Genomic DNA, 22,245 nt, shown 5'->3' on the forward strand with positions numbered 1-22,245 from the left:
CGTCGCTGATGGATTTTTCTTCTCCTTTGGTTTTTAATATAATCCTGTTTAAACAAGTGTTTACTATTCAAGTAAAACAAATGGAACTGAACACCAGAAAACAAAATGAAAAGCAGATTTTGCTTCACAAAACTGAAAGTGTATTTCCCCTTTAAGAGAACATTCCTTGGTGTACAAGATTTACACTTCAGAGAACTTAGTACTTGAAGCTGTTTTATAGAAAGATGTTTGTTGCATACAGATGCATGCTGCATTGATGGAGATATATTGCTGCCTGCAGGAATCAAACCTGCTAAATTTACCTGAGCTTGGTGTTCTCACTTCATGGAGTAGAGTACAGCACTGAAGAGGAATCAAATCATTACGACAACGTTGCATCATACTTCCACATACTCTGAAGGCAGAGACAGATGCCCTGAAGGTCTTGGGTGGTGGAGAGTATTCTTTCTAAAGTGCACCAACTGAAAGGAGACTCACCAGGCTGCTAGACTGGCAGGTTCTCCACCCCTTGTACAAGCAACTCACTGTCTTTGGTTGTTAGGTTTCACCAGCTGTTTTGTTCATCTTGCTAACTGCCTCTGTGGCTTGCTCTGGCAGGCACGACGGATCTGACAGAATTGAGGTGCTTGTACTTAGATGCCGGAGGCTGCTCAGCACCACTGCAAAGAAAAGTCAGAAAAGTATCAAAAAAGCCATTAGACTAACTGCAAACAAATCCATGCAGGACAGTGTGCAGGTACCAGAAGGCTGTTACTATGAACTTTTTCCTACAAAACATGCATACTGGCACTTAGACCAACAGCAAGAAACAGGTATGTAAGAACTGTGCCCAGAGAACAACAATAGAGATCCACCCATTTCTTCTACTAAAGAGAGCGCTACTCAGCAACTACAATTGTAAACATAAATATTTGCTGAATTCTAAGTGGTAAAGGGTCAAGCAATCATGCTCAAACAGAAGGTCATTTCAATGGGGAATGCAAACTTCAGAAATCGCTTCCTTCATAACAAGACAAATCACACTGCTAAACTTTACTCCAACTAGAATGGAATATTTGAAATTCAAATGCTGCTTGAGACTTTAAATCTGTATTACACAATTTATTTTTTTCTGTTCAGTGTTAAGCATGCAACCAAGTACCTTTGCAGCCAAAAGACATTCTTATTTTTCCACTGAGACAATAAGAAGGGACTAAAAAGTCATATTCAACATCTGTCCTATTCTTTTAAGAAATGGTATTATATATGGTCTCACTGTGATCTCAAATTACTGCTTGATAGAGCTTCACTTACTTGGCCTCAGAACAGGGAGAGAACAGTGCTGATCCAGCCACGCTATTGCAGTTTGATTCAGATCCTTAAAGCTTGTTGTGGAAACCATCCCATTGAAGGACTCAAACAATGGCTTAATAATAATGCTGAACTGCAAATCATCAAATGTTAAGGGAGGTAACAAAGGAGGAGTTCAAAACATTCTAAGGGAAAAGATAATAGAGCTCAATGTCCGGAGAAAATAAACGATTTTTAGACTGCAACATTTCGAAGAGTTTTTTATTATTATTATTTATTTATTTTTAAGATCTGTGACACTAGGACAAAGGAAAAAAATGAAACTCAGTTCCCAGTTATACCAATACTGATTACTTTTTGTAAAATTCCTGTATGGCTGACTTGATCTCCTACAAACCAGTTGCATGCTGTGGCACTGCTGTGCGTGCATGAGCATTTAAAACTTCTAGGTACGTGTAGTTTGTACTATTTCTTTGTTGCCACCTTTTTCATATAACACTGATGCTATTATAGCAAAAGGACATACAAGCCTTAAGGTAAACCAGCTCTTTGCTACCGCAGCTAAACAAAGACTTTAAAGTCTGTCGGATGAGCTTTCCTACAACAGTCACCATACCTGAACTCAAAACAGTTTGCTCTAGCACTGCCACGATAAATCAGCAAGCAAATGTACCTGTAAGTTGGAATCTATTTCAGAAGCTGGCTGTATGACAAAACTCATCTGAAGGCTCAGAATCTGTGGTTTTACCATGTTAGCCCAGATGGGATTTTCTGACTACAGTCAGCAGCCTGTGAGAATGTGGCCCAAACTGATCTCAGGATTGTGATACACCCCTATCTTTCTCATTGTTGCTAACAATCAAGATAGGTCTAACAATTACCTGGAATACTCTAGGGGATTTGCATGTGGTTATGGACTTTCACAGAGTGACTGGGTATTCTTTTGTTGATATTCTCCTATTCAGAAATACTCTGTTCTTGGGTTATCTCCAGTAGCCAAAAACCAGATTACTCACTTCCCTCTCACATGCAACAGAAACTGTGATATTCTCATACTTGTAATGAAACTGCCCTTCTCTCTCTTACAGTCATTTCATGAGGAGGAAATTTTTTAAAAATTATTAATAACACTCACCCATGGACCCTGACTTGCAAAGGGAAGTTGGCGAAGACTACTTTGCCAAGCAACCTTTTCTTTTACCAACTACGACAGCCTTTGCCTTTCTCCAGATACTACAGGCCCAGCTACCCAAAACTGCACCTTCATCCCAGATAACCTCTGCCACTTTCTACAAGCCCCTCACTTCCAAATTCTAGAGCTATTTAACATTTTGGAGCAGCACACATGCGTGGGAGGTTGTATTTAACCAGCCATTTTCATTGTTATATTAATAATCTGATTCTTCAATTAAGTGAATTTTTATAACTCATTTGAAACTGTTCCAGAGTTAATAGGTCTACAGTTGCATCAGCAACTGCATAAGGTCTTGCTGAGAATTGATTCCTAAAAGGATGCTAAAAGGATGAGTCTGGCTTTCTAGGACTAAGATAAACCAGGAAGCACCCAAGAAAGCATTTTAAAAAATGCTGTACTTCATGCAGACACCAGCATGGACGTATCTACTCTGATAATCAGGGGAGATAACCAGCAGAGTACAAACACATGAAATACGTGCAAATATAAAGGTACAAAGCTTTAATGGGAAGGGGGAAAGTTAACATTTCTGCTCATTATTAATTGCGCTTCTGCTTTGCTAATTACTAACATTCCCGAACTGATTCCGGCTAATCATGTTTGATCCAAACTAGCAAACTTGGATTAGCTAACCTGGTTCCATTCCCAGCCTGTCTCTCTCCATCTCCTGCATTATCACTCATTTGCAAGCACAGCTGCTAGCATTGGAGAAGCAAAGAGAAACTAAGTAGATTTGTCGTAATGAAAAAAAAATTGAAAAAAAAGGAGAAACATGCAAGTTTTCAAAATTGCCTTTACAGCAGTTTCAGTAATTGTCTATAATAATCTTATTTTTCAGAAGTCTTTGTAATTCTCTGTAGTCCTTTGCAAAAAGTGAACAAGAGCTAGAGTTAGAGAAACAGTTCATTACACATTTCTTGTGGTATAATAACTGAGCTAGAAAACTTTACCTTTGTACTGCATTTCTTCCGAGTTACTTCCCATACTTCAAGGTGAGCAAATTCTGCCTCATAACAGCTTATAAGGCAAGAATTCGTATCCATATATAGATGCGAATGACAACTCTGGACATGCATTACTTAAACAACTTGGCTTAAAGTCACAGCATCAGAATCCAGAGTTCTTGCCTCTAAACACATTAGCGCCAAACCTCAGGTCCAGCAGGTTAACGTGAAAGGATACAATCCAGAACTTCCAGTTCTGGAGGGTCCTGTTCCTCACGTATTCATCAAACATACTCCTCATGCGGTCAAACCTTTGCCGTGTTATTGGAACCCCAGTAGCAGGGAGCTGCTGTTGGCAAGAACTGAAAAGAAGATGCTCTGAGGTCAGAATCCCCACCAGGAAGGGCACATTCCTCTTCCAGGCTAAATTATACCGAGAGAAATACGTGCATCCCCAGCATCTCAGACTGAGGTGGCTTCTCTGTGCGTGACCCCCCCACACCGAGTTTGTTATGGCCAGGAGTACATACTGTTTTCCAATCAATTGTGTCTATTTTCATGCAGCAAAGCAATTTTTCAAGCTGCTACATCTTATTACAAGCAACACAACTGAAAACAGAGTATAACATGGAACAAAGTAGTTTTTGGCATCCACTTAGAAAAAGGCACGTTAGGAGTCAAGTTAAAATTTACAGACTTACTCCTGAGCGGTGTTAGAGAAGAAAATGTTACAAAGATTCTTAAGAAACAGATCAATTTAAAATAAAACCAAACAGATGTTATCATATCTTCAAAAAAGAAAGAACGAAAAAAAAAAAAAGATTTTGATTTGCCGATAAGTCTAACATAATGCCTAAGCCTAACACTTCTGTGGATGGAAGAAAAAACACTGGGGTTCTCAACATGCTTTGCAATAGCACATAACTATCGTAAACCCACAGAGGAAACTGAGGCACCAGGAAGGTGAAGTGACTTATCAGAGTTATGTTCAGTCAGTGGCAAGCTCCTTGAGTCCAAGTCCTATGCACTCAACCACATTGCTTCCAGGAAAAATTGACTGCATTTGGAAAGAAAACTGCAGCAAAGCCATCATGAAGAGTAGGAGCGTTTCATCACCCAGTGAGCCTAGCTTTAAAAACAACCATCACTGGCTTCTCAGATTTATTCTAACTGATCTAATGCGTCTTTTCTGGTGATACCACTGTTGAGCGTTCATGCTCAGAGCTTGCCGAAAATCCACACGATTTGCTACCAATGCCCATCCCACAACGACTCTGCTTTTTGTTTGGAAGTCGGTAGCATCTCTACTGATGTTCAATACCCATCTGTTGTTTGGCATGACATCTGAGGCAAACATCCCCTGCTGTTAGCCAAAGCAACATTCAAGCTGCTCTGCTTCATTACAGAAATCTCCCAAAATCTCACATGATGGCAGCGTTTAGCTCCTCGATTTCTTCCCGAAGGCGCCTGGTTTCCTCTTGCATCTGTGTTCTTTCCTGCTGTAGTTTAGCGATATATTCTACTGTTTTCTGGAGAGTGATTGCATGGCTGATCTAGACCAAACACAAACATAGAGCTCACTTTCTGGAACAAAGCTAGACGGATGAAGAGTTTGCCCCTTATCTGCGGTAAAACCCAGAAAAGCACTTCAACACCTTTTAAGTTTCCTTCATCCTGCCAAAGCACACATAGGCAGACAGAAACACTTAAGATATTACTGAACTCTGTTTTCTGACTCCCATTTGCACACTAATACAGAGAAATATGGTTGCAGTGGTTGTTTTATTCCCCAAGTTACATTTTTGCTATTTTGTTGAAAGTAATAATTTTAAGTGTTTTATTTCATTGTCTATCCTCTTAAAAATGTTTTCAACTCTTACTTGGGGTACTGAAGGATGTGCTGCACCTGCTGACACATTTATTTTATTATTGCGCTGTTAGAAGCATTGTTCCTGCACTGACAACTTAGGTTATTTAGTTTGGGAAGCCTGAAGTTATTAAACCAGAAGGTAATGTGCTCTAGCTATAACCAAAGGAGACAGAAACAACGTCACTGATCTCTTTTAAAATACGCTTCCAGTTTTGAGGAAACAATTAAAAATCTGTACTTGAGAAATAAAATAAACAGACATTTTACTAACGCCAAGTTTTCAAAAATGACTACCTTTCAAACAGGCTATTCAAAACAGGTAGTAAACTTCTGACAATTTATATCCTAAATATAAAAATTACGTAAACAAATCAACATGGTAACAATAACCTTTCATATTTTCTATGTTTCAAAGGGTAGTGATATTTAAAGGACATTTAGACCATTTTTGTGCAGACAAACCTGTGTTTTAATGATTTTGGTTTCATTTTATGAACTAAATTAACGAGCATAGCCAGAAAATGTTCTTAATCTCTACAAAGACATTTGACAATGAGATGGGATTTTTTTTTTCCCCCTCTGTAAATCTATACACAAAAGACAGGTGACAGGAGAAAAAAATGACAATATTTGCAAGGCTAAGGGGACACGGCCAAATTCTTAAAAGGAGCTGGGTGAGGAGTCCCAGAGGGTTTTTCAAAATCACCTGAAGCAGCCAGGCTCCTACCTCCAATCAGGAGTACAGATCTCACACGTGTAGGAAGTTTTAGAAATTTCACTGCACATTTTGGACATGTTTCAACAGTATTTGCAGGCGTACGGCATTGTTTTGCCATGCTCTTAGCTGACTAAATGCAGCACAGACGTGGTTAGCACAGCACGAAGCCTGTGCTAACAAACTGTGCTCAGAATTGTGAGTATTAGCTCAGGCCAAATGTCTAGGTCTGTTTTGCCAGGCCCAGCATAACACCAACAGCATCTACCTGGCCTTTGGCTGGCTCATTGTTCAGGCAGAATAAGCTCACAGCACTGACTGGACACAGCTTTTCAAGTCCTCTGGGGACCAGAGGCTGTCCAAAATGGGTATGAAATGCCAGCATGTCAGAAGAAAAGATGACCTAGCAGTAAATGCAGTCATCTTACACTGCACACATGATAAAAGCTTAATTACTGGGGTGCTAGGAGCAAGGATTGCAAAGAGCACTATTTTCTGTTGAGCTTTAAAGCTGCAGCATCTGATCAGACAGAACTTGATCAACATCTGAAGCTGCATCGGAGGAACAATGCCTAAAAGACAAAGGGCTTTCACACATTGACTGTAAGCCACAGATTTATCGCCCATCCCTTTCCAAGTCCCTCAGTTCAAGTATCTTCACTGATTGACTGGCACACTCAGTCAACAGCAGAGAGATCTATTAACTCTTTTCAGAATGGCTCTTACTGAAGCTTTGTATTAAACCAGTAGTGCTGCCAAGTTACTTACCGACTTGGAGTTGGCCGAAACCAAGCTGTTCAGAGTACTGAAACCAATCCTGATATTGAACCTTCGTTTTTGTTCTGATGAAATACGCTTCATTCTTTGCATCTGTGTAAATAGAATTATGCTGTTTTCCTATTGTTTGCTATTCAAATTCAGCATCATTTTTGTTGAATTATGGCATTCATAGTCTTTCCAGTCCAAGCTATATTACTATAAACTTGCAAACAATATAAGTGATTAAAAAGCGTTCAGAGTAGGAAATTCAAATCCAAACCCTGTACATTTTCTTTCAAAATAAAAATTCCTATTTAGGACTCTTAAACACTCTTCTTCTGAAGTCAAATTCTATACTTTGGGTACACGTAACCTTGCTGAAGTCTTGCTAATACAGACAGAATGTCTACTGATATCAACAGGTAGCCCTATAAAAAAAAAATAATAAGAATTAATAATTCTGGCCTACTCTGAGGATAAAGCCTTTGTTAGGAATTAATATTTTCCTTTGTAGCATTAAGAAGTTTGGAGCTATTTCCACCAACATCTTTTGGAAAAACTAAGGCATTTGCAATTTTAGAATGCATTATCTTCAGAGCTAAGCTTTCCAAGGGTAGCTCACCATCACCCCAATTTACAGTGAAGGAAAACAATGCAACAGAACAGTTAAGTCTCTGCCCAAACCCACAGAAAATGCAAGCTCAGGAGCAGAACTGAGATTTCCCACGCCCTCCACATTTTGCCAAGCTGAAAAAACAATGTTACTGAGCAATACAGAACTGTTCAGCCTAACAGTGCAGAGCAGCAAGGAGTGTGCATTTAGAGACAAGTAAACATCACTTTCTCAACTTACAGAAGAGTTACTGACACTACACATGCAAAGCAATTCCTGCCAGGAATTGAAACATGAAATGCACGTGAGCTCAAAGGGCTATAAAGCCTCTTCATTGAGGTGCCCTCACTTTTAAGAGCACTGCTCCATCTAGTGGCCCCTTTCCTACCGTTGACCAGTCCTAGTAGTTTGTTCCTTTTTAAATTTACTCTCTATCAGGGAGTGCAACTACTGATCATGAGCATTTATGCTAAGCAAAGAACTGCAAACCATTATGAGGAACTTTCAGCATGCTCAGCAAGCAGTAGTTCTGATTCTCCTTTGCAAAAGAACTAGAATTGAGGGCAATCACAGGCTGCTAGAGTTTAAACTTACCTTTCTGCCCTATGAGTAATAAAGCTGAGATCAACTCATGAGGTATACAAAAAGAAGCCAAAAAGGGTCAGGCACTTGCAAAGTGCTTAAGTAATGCTCCCTATCACCACAAAATGGTTGGCAGAGTTAGTGTTGATTTTCCTGCATTGTTTGTTTTCTGTGGAAAAGTTTCTCATACTATCAAAGAAAATATTCTGACAAGGTCAGCTTGTGATGAGGTAGAGCCTGCTTTCACATGCCATCTCCGAATTCTTATCCCAGTAACTCCTGAAGTGTTTTACAGCTATAACTTGTACAGTCTTTGAAGCTGTTTCTTTATAGAGCAGCATAGCATCACTGGAGACATGTGAGTTAACCCGGCAGGTCGAGAACTCTCCCCTTCAGCAACGGCCAAAGCCTTGCAGACCTAGAGAGCTCCAACAGCGTAATGGCAAAAAGCCACGGTTTAGAAAACTCAGCCTGAAACCTTTGACCAAGTAAACTGAGTCCTGGCATAAGACTCCTGTGAGCCACATCAGGAACTGCAAAAGGTACAGCTTAGCCCCTCCAGTGATACATCTCTGAGGAGCTGAGCAGTTTATTAGAGTTTGACATTTTAAAATGAACAGAGCAGGACAGATGTAGTGCAAGTTAAGCCCCAGGCACAAATATTTCACTGTTCCTGAAGCGCAGCTTACTCTCACATCCACGCTCAGACATCAGGGGAGAAAAGTAGCTACAAAGGCAAAGAAAAGCACCCCAAAGGAACGGACACACACCTTAAATGCAGCCATCTGAGGGTCAGTGGCAGGTTTTCCTGAGCTGCTGTTCTGGGGAGACTGCGGGCTGGGGCTCTGCTCAGAGGTGCAGGGGGAAGCTTGGCCAGAATTCTGACAGTCTCGGCCTTCATAAAGGAAGACAGACAAGGCATGTTAACAAACAACATTCTGTAGCAAATATAACTGCTGAACAGTTTCTATTCAGAACAAAACTGAAATGCAGTCGACAACTATGTTATGTTCATTGATACAGCAACCACATGCTAGAAAACGTCAAGACTGCTGGGAAAGTTCAGTATTCCACGGCACAAAGGTAATGCATCCTGAATAACAATACATCATATTCCTTTCACATGCACACGTATTTAAGCAAAGGCATACTGAATGTATGGGATCTAAGTCCACTGTGGTGCTAGACTCTCCCATCTGAGGCTCTAATGGCCTGGGACATGACAGTAATATTTAACAAGCCATTTACCATCAAAGCCAGCTTAAGTGTCTAAAACTGGCCCAGATATCAACATGCATGCAGAAGGAATCTTTTCACTTACCTACCATTAATAAGGTCTGTGTCTGAAATCCTCCAGTCAAAATTACAGTTAGGATACCGAACAACAAACCTGTTCAGCACTTTCTACACAGATGCCTTTCAAATGGGCCTTTGTGAATATGACAGCACATCCTTTTAGAAAGGAACCACTTACTAATCACAAAATGACAGCTTGTGGGAACACTGGACAGTAGTTTAAGAACAAAATTGCAAACAGTTGGATGCAACTGAAGCTGGAGGGTAGAAGGGCCCAAAAAGTTTCCCTTCAAAAAGTATCCTGGGATCTTCAAGGCCAATTAACCCCCTGCCTAACCGATGGAAATGTGCTTGAGTGTGTAGGTGAGAGAGAATGCTTAGAGCTTGCTAACTTACTAGGTGTAGGTGAAGGAACTTGTGAACTGCTACTGTGGGAAGGGATTTGCTCTCCTTTCACCAACCCATCCTGGACTACACTAGGAGAGAAGAGATGCGAGACTGTGGACTGGGTTTGTTGGCTACTTGGCGCTTGCTGTGCTGGACCAACCAGAATGTTACTACGGAACTCCGTCACCCCGGGAGCCTGGGAACAGCACAGAAACAGCAAAGAGAAAAGCAGAGAAAGAAAAAGGAAAAGAGGGAGAACATGAGAAGAAGGAAAAGAGAAAAAGAGAAGGGGGGGAGAGAGGTTTGTTACCTTGCCTTTCACTAAAAGTAACAAATTAATACATGATTAACAATCTGATGACATGAAACAAGGGCTAATAATATGTAAGGAATTGGCAGGCACTGAAGTCAGGCTTCTGGCAGGAAACCAGAACCCTTTCATAACTTAATGCAGTGTTACAACACATCAACAGCACAAAATACTAAAATCTATTTCCATCTTCCTGTATATAACATATTGGAAAACCCATTCATATTCTCCAAGGCACACTTTCCAACTTGTAAATGGAAAGGTGAGCATCCTGGGTTCTTGCTAGCCTCTGCATGATTAACATAGCACAAATCAACCCCACTAGTGGTACAGCGTATGCATGCCTCCTTGTAATCTTGTTGTACGAGACAGAGGCTGTGAAGACTAGATAGTATTTCCAGACCCATCAAGTAGCTAGAATAAAAATAAGTAAGCATAATGCTGATTGCACAAACACACACACTGGGTAACAGGTGAAATTTAACAGACTAGTTACCCTCCTGAGTGCAGTATGGCTAACGACCTGCAAACAACAGACCTAAAAAACCAAACATATTCATTTTATTCTCCTTACTCTGGCAATTCCAGCTGGTGCAATTGCAACATTAGATTGAGACATGGCTGGCGTCAAAATCCCCTCTCTTTTTAAAGGTGCTGGAGTTACAATCACAGCTCTGGACTGTCCCTGAAAGGCAGCTGAAGAACACAATTTAGTTAGAATAGTTTACAAGACAAAAAAAAAAAAGAAATAAAGTAGAGATTATTTTGTATGAAATTACTTGGCATTGAACAGGGGGAATAGATTAAGGGGCACCTATTTGGTACTACTTCATTGCCACACGAAGTGCCACCAATTTTCTGATAATCTCAATCCCCTGATTCCAGTACACCAGATTAATCAATTATTTCTGAGGCTTCTAGCAGCACTGTCGCTGTTTCAAGGTGTTTTTACAGAGGTAGGTAGTAAATCTGGGAGGTGCAATGTGTCTTCATTCTATCATAGCTGCCTTCACAGAAGAAGGGTTCATCAAGACAGTTTCTGCACGCTTTTTGAGAAAACTCAGCTCAAACTTACTGAGTTTCCCTCTAGCCTGTATTTGCTTCAGTTCATTTGCTTAGAACATTTATAGTGAAGTGGTGACAGCAGAGTTTTTTCCCATGTGAAACTGTGTGTCTGATGAGATAACCTGTGCTTATTTTTGAGTCATTATATCAAAAGACAGTAAACCACATACATCCCTTCCTAGAAAAGGTTATAATGCAATTCACGTTGCATTCATGAGATGATTTGTTTGTCCTGTACACATTAACGCCTCAGTTATAAGTACTGATGGTTACTCTATTGCCAAAAATAAAGCTCCAGTCTTTACAAAAACTAGACTTCTGAGCTTGGTGTCCCTGTGATTTAGGAGCACTGTGATCTCAGAACACATACCACTGCCAGAAACGAAAAACGCCAATGGCTTTACATCTACATGAGAAACAAAGCTGTTGGTTGTGACAGAATAAACTGATAAAGTATTGGGAAAGTGATACAAGGGGTGAGGAACAATCCAAGGAAGTATGCTAGGAGCAAAGGCTTTCTGACAGTGAATGTTGCCTGTAATGTTTTACTAGGTAAGTAATGTCTTGACTGCTAAAAGTACCCAGACTCATGTTTTATTATGTACCATAGACAGAAACGTTGCCAGGATCACCTGTTCATAGTAATGTAATAGAATTAGATCCTTGGGCCTATTCTACTCCTGAACAGCAAACTTCTTGTAGGTAAACACAGTGCCAGGCCCTGACAGACATACCTACCTACTTCTTAGTAAAGCCTATTTACTGCTGCTCCTCCAGGCAGGGTTGTTCTTGGATTGCGGCTGCACATTTCAGACGGCTGAAGTCACTTGGCCCCCAGTCAGCACAAGGCTGAAAATAGTGTGCAATAATTCCAAGAAAAAGTTTACTGCCTGTCCTGCTCTAGTCTTGAGCTTTCCCACAAGAAAAACTCTCGCTTGCTCACACTTGCTATTTGCAGCCTGATGAAGTGCCAACGTCACCAGTTCACCCAGTGAGGAAGTCCCAGCATAACCGTTAGGCATCCACACACTGAACTGAAAAAACTGCTCCTGACAGTAACTCAAGAGTCTTTAGATTGCCTGAAGCAAAATCCCTGTTTACCTGCCTGTTTTAATGCCCACCCCACTGGAATGATTGATTCTGCTCACCCTGGTCCTGCTAGGGAGCACTGATGATCTGTGGACAAGAGGCACGCCCCCACACTTCCATCTGGACCAGTGCTGGGGTCCACTTCAACAGCTGTTTCCTAGCCAGCATCGCAATCTGTCTCAAAGAAACTCTCAAAGAGTTTCAGGCACGCTAAGCTGAACCTCAGCACACACCCGAAGTGTTAGCGGTGTGCAAGGCAGCACCCTGGTATTAGTGTGACAATGCGCAGATAGACACAGCGACCTGTCCAGGCACCCAGCGGGTCAGTGGCAGGGACAGACCTGCCGTTCTCCATCCCACACTGCCTCCCTGCCCCACCTGGCTGAATATTCTGAAGGGGCAGAGCTAATCAGAACAGTACTAAACATCAAAACCAAGGTTTCAGGAAGTTAGAGGAGTACAGAGCTCTAGTTAACCCACACAATGATGCACCTACACAGCTCAGCACAAATTTTGCAACGGAGTCACAATCCTGGGGTTGAAAATCCCCTAGTGAATGACCCCCTTGGCAGGTCAACCTTGCACACACACAAGCAAACCGCTTCCAATCCTCACAGCAGTCCAGAGCATCCCATTGTACAGTGTAGCCATGTGCCAGTGGATTAGGAGGGCTCCTTAGACACCCTCAAGAAGCTGCATTTTTACTTGAGTAAATCAAGAAAGGAAAGAAGAACATCACCCACCAGTGCTTCTCACCTGGGGTGATGAAGGCATTCTTTAACACTAAGGACACTGTTTCAGGCTTCGGAGCAGGCACTGTTTTTTGTGACTGTTTGGGCCTTGTCCCAGCACTGGCCAGGGGCACGGCTTTGGGGAGTGCAAATGTCAGTTGGGACTGCAACTGGGGCCGGGGCTGCCCCTGCAGGACAGTAGTCTGGAAAGCCAGGTTACAAGGCACTCCTGCACCTGGCTGCTGCGTTGCCAGGACGAGGTTCTGGCTCTGGCTGAAGGTGGTGGCAGGGGCGTTGTGGGTCAACGTAGCTGAAGCCGTGTGGGTGATAACTGTAGATTCGCAGAGGCCAAACTTCTGGGTTTCTGGTGCAGCAAAAGCAGGTGGTGGAGAGCTTAAGCTAGTATTCAGAGGCACTGCAGGCAACGGGGACTGGTGCTGTTGTGTCGCAGGTTGAAGCAGTGGCAAAGGTGTCTGAAACACTGGGACAAAAGTTTGCGGCCCGCTGAGAGACGAGTCAGGAGCAAAGTCTGCTGGCTGGATGAAAGATCCCCCGCTTCTAATGCTGGAACACTGGTCAGTGCCAACATCAGGAATGACAGGAGCAGGTACTGAGGAAGCAATCAGTCCATCGCTGATGTTCCCAGATGGAAGTGTGTTGGGCAAGGAACCCGACGGCAGGACAGGAGACTGACAGAAAAGAGAAATTTTACAGATTGAGATGCGACCCCTGAATCTGACCTGAACTCCTTCTGAGAAGGACGTGGCTCATGTCTGAAAGTATACACAGTGCATACACGTCTGAGATGAGGCTATTTTAAACATTAAGGATCTCCCTTACCTGGGAAGAATGGCTGCTGCTGTCCGTTGTAGCTGAGCTGGCAGCAGACACAGAGGGGTAATAATTACTGGAACGACTGGGTGTGAATAAATCTGAAACATAAAAGGTCACCTCTTAATTTTCTACTTCTTGAGTTCACGGTACACCACTGCACCATGAAATACTAAAATTCACAGGAATGGCAACATTATTTAGCAAATAATTAAACCATGAGATGTTTTGCTTCATACAACTAAGTGAGCAATAAATTGTTGTCTTCCAGAAGAACTGATCTCTTCGGGGCAGACTTCATCACTTTTCATGCAAGCTGAGGACAACGCAAAAATCAATATACTAAAGTTCACCTATACGCAGAAAGCCAAGAGCTGATTCTCAGTGCTCACAAAACTCAGTGATCTGATGCAGACTGAATGAAGGCCCAGCAAACAGACGTGACTTTTGACTTCCACAAAGGGCCATAATCATTAAAGTTGTCAATAGTAGTTTCATGTCATACATAATCCTTGCGGGTACCAGACGACGTGCCAAGGCAAACAAAGAAATGTCTCAAGTTTCTAACACAGGACTTAACATTTCATCCTTAAGAAGTGTTAAATGGCAAAACCTTAGCAATTCTGTGGGTTTCTCCTGTTCACACGTGATGTTCTGTCTTTAATTACTCAGTGACTTAAGGTCTAAACATTGTTCTTCTGAATGCCAAATTAACAACCAGGTTCAAACCCTGGAATAAACAATCCTGAAGCAACTCTCAAAGCCACAGAACTGAAGGACTGTAACAATAGCCTCCCCACATACACATCTGGCTGAAATAATGAGCAATGAAGACATACACCAGATGTTCTTCATCTTTCACTTAAATGTCTTTTTTTTCCTAACAAGAGTAGATATCTGCAACATTTAATCTTCTGTTAGACACAAGCTCGTAAATCATTGCAATTCTTAAAAAAATTAATTGACTATATATCTGATTCTTACCCTGAAAAGGCTCAAAAGTATCCATGAAATCAAAATTTGGCTGGAGAGGAATAAGCCCTGGTTGAATCATGTCAGCATTTCCTAAGTGTGCTGGAAAATTCAAAAGAGAGATTAGATTAGCTACGCATCACTTGCACAGTAACTCACACTTGGCTGGAACACACTCCACAGCCAGGCTCGACCATGTTGTTTAGTGCTGCTGAAATCTGCTGAAATGAACTGAGCATCTGCACTCCTTCAGAACTACTGTTAGGGAAGAAAACTTCCAGCTAGTACAAAGGAAGAGGTGAACCCCTCATGGCCCTCACCAGCTACTGGGAATGGACTAGCATGGACACCTCACAGGCTTACTGCTCCCAAACCTCTTGTCCTTCCCCTGCTGCATGATACATCAACTTGCTGAGAATCACCACCTGAACCACCACAGCTCATAGCACAGTATTTTAAAATAAGCCATTATCCATTTAACTTTACTTCGGGTACACTTCTTGTAAAGTGCAGTGGCTCTGGAATTGCTCAGACATCCATGCAGCAAGGATGATGCACAGTGGACATTTGCTGTCCTATCAGCCAGTCAGAGCCTTCAGTGAGAAAGCAGTCAACAGAACTGCACTGCTCTTGGGATTGTTTTTACAGATAGGATTCACATTTTTTCTAAAGGACTTACTCAAAGATTTGAATGCCACGAAAGAAAAAAAAGGTATTCCCTTAAAAATATACACAACTGCTTTGAGATAAATAACAATGCCTTTACCAACGATGAAGTTAAATATTGCTCATTATGGATTTATTCAGAGCAACATTACAGGGCAATCCTAGGAACAGCAAGAAAGAAGCTAAGATAAAAATGAAATCTGAATGAATCACTGGGATTCCATAACTTACAAGCTATTAAACAGCTACATTCTCTGAGCTATTTTTATCTGTGTCAGCAAAGTAAGTTAAAATTTCTAAAGCAAGACTAGAAAAGCAGAAAAGCAGCAAAACCAGACTTCTCCTAGAGATTTCCACTGCAAAAATCAACATGCTAAAAGCCAACACATACCTATCTCTCTGGGATTTGGCCAGGAAACCAGCTGATGTGAAGACAGTGTGGAGAACAGTGTGTCGGTGAACTCAGACATGAGCATATCGGCATCCAAGAGGCTGCCTTCCTCCATAGGTACAGGGGTTTCTCTGCCATATCTTCTTTTTTGCCAGAGAACCACATCATCGTCCTGCCAAAGCAAAGGAAGACAAGTCAGGCTGCCGTGACAGTGCCAACGCAGGCAGGTGCATACACTTAAGTGTATGAATTTTTCCCATTTTAAGAGAAACAGCTCTCCTTTAGGAGATACACTCAAACAGATCAGTGGCACTCCTAACAACTTCAGCTCACTGATTTGAGCAGAAAACTTTGACAGAATACCATGACACTCTGGGAGAGGTTTTTCCCAAAAAAAACAAATGTTGACAAGTAGTGCATAAAACAAAGCATCTGCAACAATGCTTTTTATTTTCAGTGATTATATGTGTATTTTTGCAACTACAGTTTAATGATTCTTTGGTTTTCATAAAGATTTAAAAACAACACACACAGGAAAAATTCAGAGGAAATAACTCCTACCCTGAAGCCTATATGAATCTCTGAAACGTAATTGATCTGATTTTGCAAAAGGTGTGTTTGTAATCTAGTGGGTGTTTTTAGGCTGTGAAAAACACAACAGAATGTGACTTGGCTTACCCCTCCTTCACTACAGGCTGAGCTAAATTGTATTGCCTCACATTTGCTGCAGACTAAAAGCACACAGAGTCAGGTTCTTGTGGCCGAGCCAGCACGCAGCACTAACTACACCAGCATAGCATGATGGTGCATTGGAGCTCATGGCCAAAACAGCTGAGAGTTTTGTGAAACTGGGACAGATCCAGATTCATGGTTAATTCCAAAAAGAAAACAAATCAGAACAATGCTTCTGATCATCAGTTTATATGCCCAAAGTAGAATTGATGGCTTTATGAAAATTTCTTTTTCATACTGAATGATGGTATTGTTGTTCTTCTAAACATCTTGCCTTTTTTTAGGATCCCGGCACATTATTTGCCAATATTGTGACAGCAGGAAGACCTGCAACATGTAGTTCTCACATCGTCACATATCCACTTACACAAGTAAGGCAGTAGTGCCAGCTATGAGTCAGTAACAAGATGAAATAATGTGCCAGCTCTCAAAGAAATTGACCTTTCTGCACACCCCAAACTGCTTCTCATTTCTTCTGTCACAGCACTTTACATTCAACCTCTTCTCCACCCAATTTAAGCTTTTTAAGCTGTTCTTTATGGTGCACAAACATTAAGGTGTCTAACCTTAATCAAGATTTAAGCAAGATGCTCGTCTTTAGATTTTAATCAACGCAAGCTACGGTACGTTACAGCTTTGTTACTTACTGCAGCTTCTACAAGCACAAATGCTGCCACTTATCAGTGTTATCACCTACCCTGACCAAACTTGAAAGATCTTCATCTTTATGCTTCTGTAACTGCAAAAGGAGAACAAAAGAGATGTTAAAGTCAGAACAGGTCCTGTATATACCAGCAGAAAACCTGACTGCAAAACTTGAAATACCCTACCGTGCACAATTAGTCCCTGCACAATCATTTTTAGTTAATTGGGACTATTCAGATGAGTGTGCCTGTATTTGCTTAATATCTATTTTAAGTATTTGTGCACGTTAGCAAAAGCGACATCAAAACTCAAAAAGCAACAAATATTGTTCAAGTACTTTCACTGTGCAAACTAACAGACCCTTTTCTTGAAGTATGTTCTCCACTTGTGGTATTCCCTGATGACTATTTCAATTCTTCGTTTCCAGTATTTCCCTTCTGTTGCAATGGCCTGAGAACACAAACACATACCACGAATTACACAGAATCACATAATGGCTGAACGTCCAACAAATATCCAAGCAAATATTCAGGCTGAAAAAATACAAAAGAAATCATGCTAATTCTGTTTGAGCTCATGTATCAGCAGACCAGCTGTCCCAGAGTTCAGCTATCACAGATTAAATCTGACAGTACTAACTTCATCTTTCCCACAATAAACAAGATGATGTTGGACTGCACCGTCAGCATCTCCCACATTGGCTTAACTAAAACTAATACTTTAAAAAAAAAGTCATAAAACCTTACAATGAATTCAATAAAATATCACACACAGAACAATAACACCTTGCTCTGCAGAAAACAGGCAAAGAGAATTTCACGAGGTTGCCAGAACATACGTGCACATACACAAAAGCTGCTAAGAATGACACAAAGCCATAGAATTTTGATGTCCAGCTCAGGGAGAATGTGACCTCACAGGTCCCAAACTAATAGCAACAAAAGGATCAGAATGGTGCACGCCTTTAATGCATCGCAAATAGCTGTGTGTGATAAATTAGGGGCAGCAGACTAACGAGAGCCTTAGCACAACATTTCTGTGTTCAACGGTCATCTTTCAACACAAATATCAAAACTGTTCTTTCTAAAATCTGAGACAGTTCCGCAAACTCATCTGGAACTCCTTCCAGTAGCAGTTGCTACACTGTCATTTCCTAGAAGGGTTTTGGCATTTATAAATTATTCTAGAGTTATGCAGTACAGAGAGCAACACACATTGCCACATCAAGGGCCTGACTGGTTTTCAGTAAGGAGCCAGCGGGCAGCTGTTAGTTTGCATTTTGTACAGAAGCACAAAAATGAAAGTACACAAACTCGCTCTTTTAGCGAAGTTACCTTGACAGAGAGAAACAAACTGCTTGTTGTCTTGAAATCATACCTCATCAATTAAATAAAGACACAGAAAACTCTCATGGGGTCACTTGGATTCAATTCTAAAAATAATCCTCACTGATTTCCCACTGACTTGGGCCATCTCCAGCCAGAAGAGAGCAGTGGCCGTCAAAATCTTAACTATCCGAATTGCTCTTCACTAAACTAGAACACAGACAGAGGTGACATAGATAACAAACGTTCTTTTGGTAGCTCCTTGATCACATCAGTATGATAAAATTAAAAACAATGGTTCAACAGCACATCATCTTTATCTTAACGGATCCTTCTAGATAAAGACAACAGAGCACAGAATTACTAAGCTGCTTTTTTATCTAGTGGACTAGGAAATGCACTATAACCTCTAGAGCTCGTTAGTCTCTTCCTTAGGTTTTACATACCTCTGGCCGACGATGTTCGTCTACATCAACAGAGCCATCCAGTGGAGTCACAAAATGGCACACTGGATTCTTGCGCTTCTCTAGGTCTGGAAGAAAAGTGAAAATCTGAGTGCTCGACAGAAGTGGGCTCTGCAAGGAGCCCTGTCACCTAAGGGGCAGGATGCGGAAAAAAAAATGCCAGTGTTCCCTCCAGAAAGCCAATAGGAAATGAGAAAATTTCAGGCTGTGCTTGACTGCTCAGTAGAGCCTCTGCATGGACATCTCTAGGAGAGCAGTGGTGCAAAGACACTGCCATGACAGCCCTGCAGATATCCAGGCCTGTAGCAGATTTTTGAACTTTTCATTAGACAGTAATTTCAGTTCTCTCTTGCTTCTTACATACGTCTCTCAGAAAATCTTTCATAGCAAGTGACACAGCCCAGTTTGATACTCACACTGCATGTACCATGCCCTCCAGATGGCGTTATTGAGACGGATTTTATCTCTCCACTGAAGTTTCAAGCCTTTAAAATTTTTCCATTTTGGTGACACCAGCTTCCCACTAAAACAAAACAGAAAGCAAAATCACTCTGATTTCAGTTTTTTTCTTGCTGCTCCAATCGAGCAAAGTGTCCTCCTAAAATTGCCAAACTGCCAACAGAAAGAAGTACAAGCAGCCACACTTGGCCATTGACAACTTTTGCCATACTGTCCACGGCTTACACCAGAATGGAGTCCACTTTTCAAGACTTCCTCACATACTTATCTGCCTGCTAACAACTGTCACAACAGGTCTTGCAAGCATTTCAGGATTACAACTCATTTCACTCAAACAAATTTTTCTCCTTGCCAGTATCCCTCCCATCTTCTCAAGCGCCAGCCTGGGAGTTTCCCTTAACTGCGAACAAGAGTGCTCAAAACTAAGCCCCAAACCTTGCAGGTTTGGCTGCACTGGAGGTTTGCCTGGCTTGGAATTTGCCAAGGAGCTGGATGAAGTCAACACAAGTTCATTTCTGTGGTTCCATTTGATTTTCTAGACTGGCAATACTGGAAAGGATGAACGAAATTCCAGTTTTGGCCAAAGAAAATCCACCACCCAGGAATTGTACAATGCTAATAAACGCAACTGGGCAAGCTGGGCACGCAGGATCACCAACAGACTCGAAATATTAACGTTTCTCCAAGGAAAGGGAAGGCTGGAAAGAAAAACAGCTTACGTATGAATAGTCTTTGAGGTGGAGGGGAGAAAAAGGAAGAAGCAACAGGGACTCCAGTAAACACTACAAACACCGAGTAACCAGCCCTTAAACACAACTTTGTGAATCATCAATCCATGTTCCTGAGAGAGCAGCAGAAGTGGGAAATACTCATAATGTAGTAAATTTCAAGGCACAGATTAAAGTATACCTATCACCCCTCTCTCCAGGTTCCCTCTCTCATTTTTTGTGGTTTTATTCACACGTCTTCCTACTTTGTCTCCCTCTGCCGTCTGTTTACCCTCACTACCACGTAAGCACACCAACCACACAAACTGCCATCAATAGGACAATGCAAACCAAGGCACAAGGTTTGTCCTAAAACATTATAAGCCAAGAGGTTAAGGTCTTCTGTGGTGGAGGGTGCACGGACAAGCGACAGGAGCAATGCCACCTCCAAACCTTGTCCTTTTGGAGACCGCCAAGCACCCGGTCCGTCGGCAGCACAGTGCCAGCGGACGGATTTGAGGTGGCCTCCGCTGGGGCACTGTGAATTTCCCATCCCACAGCAACTACAAATGTACTCACAGAGCAGGATTACTCTTCTCTTTTGTACACACCGGGAAGCGGGTGTAGAGGCCAGCTACGAAGCGAGTCCTGCGCTCACCAGGGTCCGTGAGCTGCCCCCTCAGGGTGGGCGCTGGCCCCCGGCGGTGCAAGCGGGCTTTCAGCAGCCTTCGGGACTGCTGCTCGCAGAGAATGAGAGTACAAACACAGTTTGGTGCACAAAATGGCTCCTGCCAGGGCAAGCAAGGCTTGCTGGAGCGAGCAAATTTACTGCTGAGAAGTAATAGGAAAGTAATGGAAGTTATGGAAAACCACGCAATCCATCAGCAAGGAATAGGAAGAACAACAACTAATTTATGTGATTCCCTGTAAGTGAGCTCTAAGACACTGTACAACCACACCGTGTAAGCTCACTGAGATCTAGGAAAGCCGTTTTGACTTCTCCTTTCTTTTGGCGCACGCTGCAGCACCCGTACACCACCCTGCACCGCGTCTCCCCAAACCCAACTCCACGTTTCAAGGCTCTTCCAGTCCGCGGAGGGATCTCCACACGATTTTATCTCCCTGTTACTCAGCTGCTGGGGGTTCAGGGCAGACAGTGGATCTCCATTCACTTTAGAACCCAGTTTAGATCATCTCATTCTGTTTTCAAGCTTGCTGCAAGCTTGTTCCACTTTGTTAAAATGCAACCGATGCACCACTAACACTAACAAAATGCCCCCGTGCCTTCGACTAAGAAATCCGTCAACTTAATGCTCATCTCAATTGCTCCATGTGACTGGACAGTTTGCCAAAGCACCAGAACTAATAATCTTCAGAATAACAGCAAGAAATGCTTTTCTTGGAAGAAAAATATATATGTGTTTATATATCCCTCAAAGGAACTGTAATGATTTTTTTGTATACTCCTTGCATCTTCAAGAAGGCAATTAGAACTGGAATTAAAACACAAATATTTTAAAACATTTTCTATTACATTCTTCCAAAATACTAAACAAAAAGTAGTGCATCAAAAGAAGGAAGTGATTAAGAACCTATTCTTAAAATAATTATTATTTTTAGTTCCCATGGGAGCAAAGCACAAACCCAGCTTGACGTCGTAAGTGAAACAACTTCAGCCTTAGTGAGAGAAATCAGCATAGAGCTGACAGCAATGTTTAGATACTGCTCCCAGTTCCAAAGGCAATGGAAAGTCGATGACTTTGAACAGCTCGGGGACTGAGAGCAGTGCCTACCTGAAGCCGACCTTCAGATTTTAAAGAAACAAAGCAGAGCAAACAAAAAAACCAGCCACCAAGGCCTGCCTCCTGCTGCTCCTGCCAGCTCCGGCACGAAGTGTGGAGCAGCTCGCTGACCAGCCCGGCAGCCGCAAGGAACCTGCGAGCACCCGAACTCTCCACTTCTGAGATTCCAGCGAGAGCAGCTGTGCTCTAAAAGCAATGGAAAACCATTCAGATGTCACAAGATTTGCAGCAAGGTACAACACCACTAAGTAATCCACACAGTAAAACCTACTTCTTTAGTTGCTTCTGATTCAACCTGCAGTTCCCCGGTTTTAATCTACCTCAGAAATGGTCAAAACAGCAGTGTTTATCACTGAGTTTCAGCCTTTTTTTTTTTTTTCCTGATAGAAGACAATAGGGAAGACT

At 41.9% G+C, this 22,245-nt stretch overlaps 1 protein-coding gene across 5 annotated transcripts in view; it reads right to left on the reverse strand.

Annotated features, from left to right (window-relative positions):
• Window positions 1-199: 199 nt before the first annotated feature.
• MLXIP (MLX interacting protein) overlaps window positions 200-22,245 on the reverse strand; it is a 43,064-nt gene continuing 21,018 nt past the window's right edge. For 3 of the 5 annotated variants that reach the window (XM_083804196.1, XM_083804198.1, XM_083804199.1), the window contains 16 exons: window positions 19,289-19,395; window positions 18,855-18,940; window positions 17,444-17,533; window positions 17,136-17,177; window positions 15,707-15,878; window positions 14,662-14,751; window positions 13,687-13,778; window positions 12,872-13,535; window positions 10,536-10,657; window positions 9,661-9,847; window positions 8,739-8,863; window positions 6,783-6,884; window positions 4,855-4,982; window positions 3,668-3,791; window positions 1,294-1,423; window positions 200-659 (listed from right to left, as the gene is read on the reverse strand). In XM_083804196.1, coding sequence (XP_083660322.1) covers window positions 538-659; window positions 1,294-1,423; window positions 3,668-3,791; window positions 4,855-4,982; window positions 6,783-6,884; window positions 8,739-8,863; window positions 9,661-9,847; window positions 10,536-10,657; window positions 12,872-13,535; window positions 13,687-13,778; window positions 14,662-14,751; window positions 15,707-15,878; window positions 17,136-17,177; window positions 17,444-17,533; window positions 18,855-18,940; window positions 19,289-19,395 — 2,383 coding nt within the window. In that variant the 3' untranslated portion in view covers window positions 200-537. The remainder of the gene's footprint in view (window positions 660-1,293; window positions 1,424-3,667; window positions 3,792-4,854; window positions 4,983-6,782; window positions 6,885-8,738; window positions 8,864-9,660; window positions 9,848-10,535; window positions 10,658-12,871; window positions 13,536-13,686; window positions 13,779-14,661; window positions 14,752-15,706; window positions 15,879-17,135; window positions 17,178-17,443; window positions 17,534-18,854; window positions 18,941-19,288; window positions 19,396-22,245) is intronic. The other 2 variants (XR_014573602.1, XM_083804197.1) reach the window with 2 other exon arrangements.

This window comes from Anser anser (assembly GCF_964211835.1).
Source record: "Anser anser genome assembly, chromosome: 18".
Lineage (NCBI taxonomy): Eukaryota > Metazoa > Chordata > Aves > Anseriformes > Anatidae > Anser > Anser anser.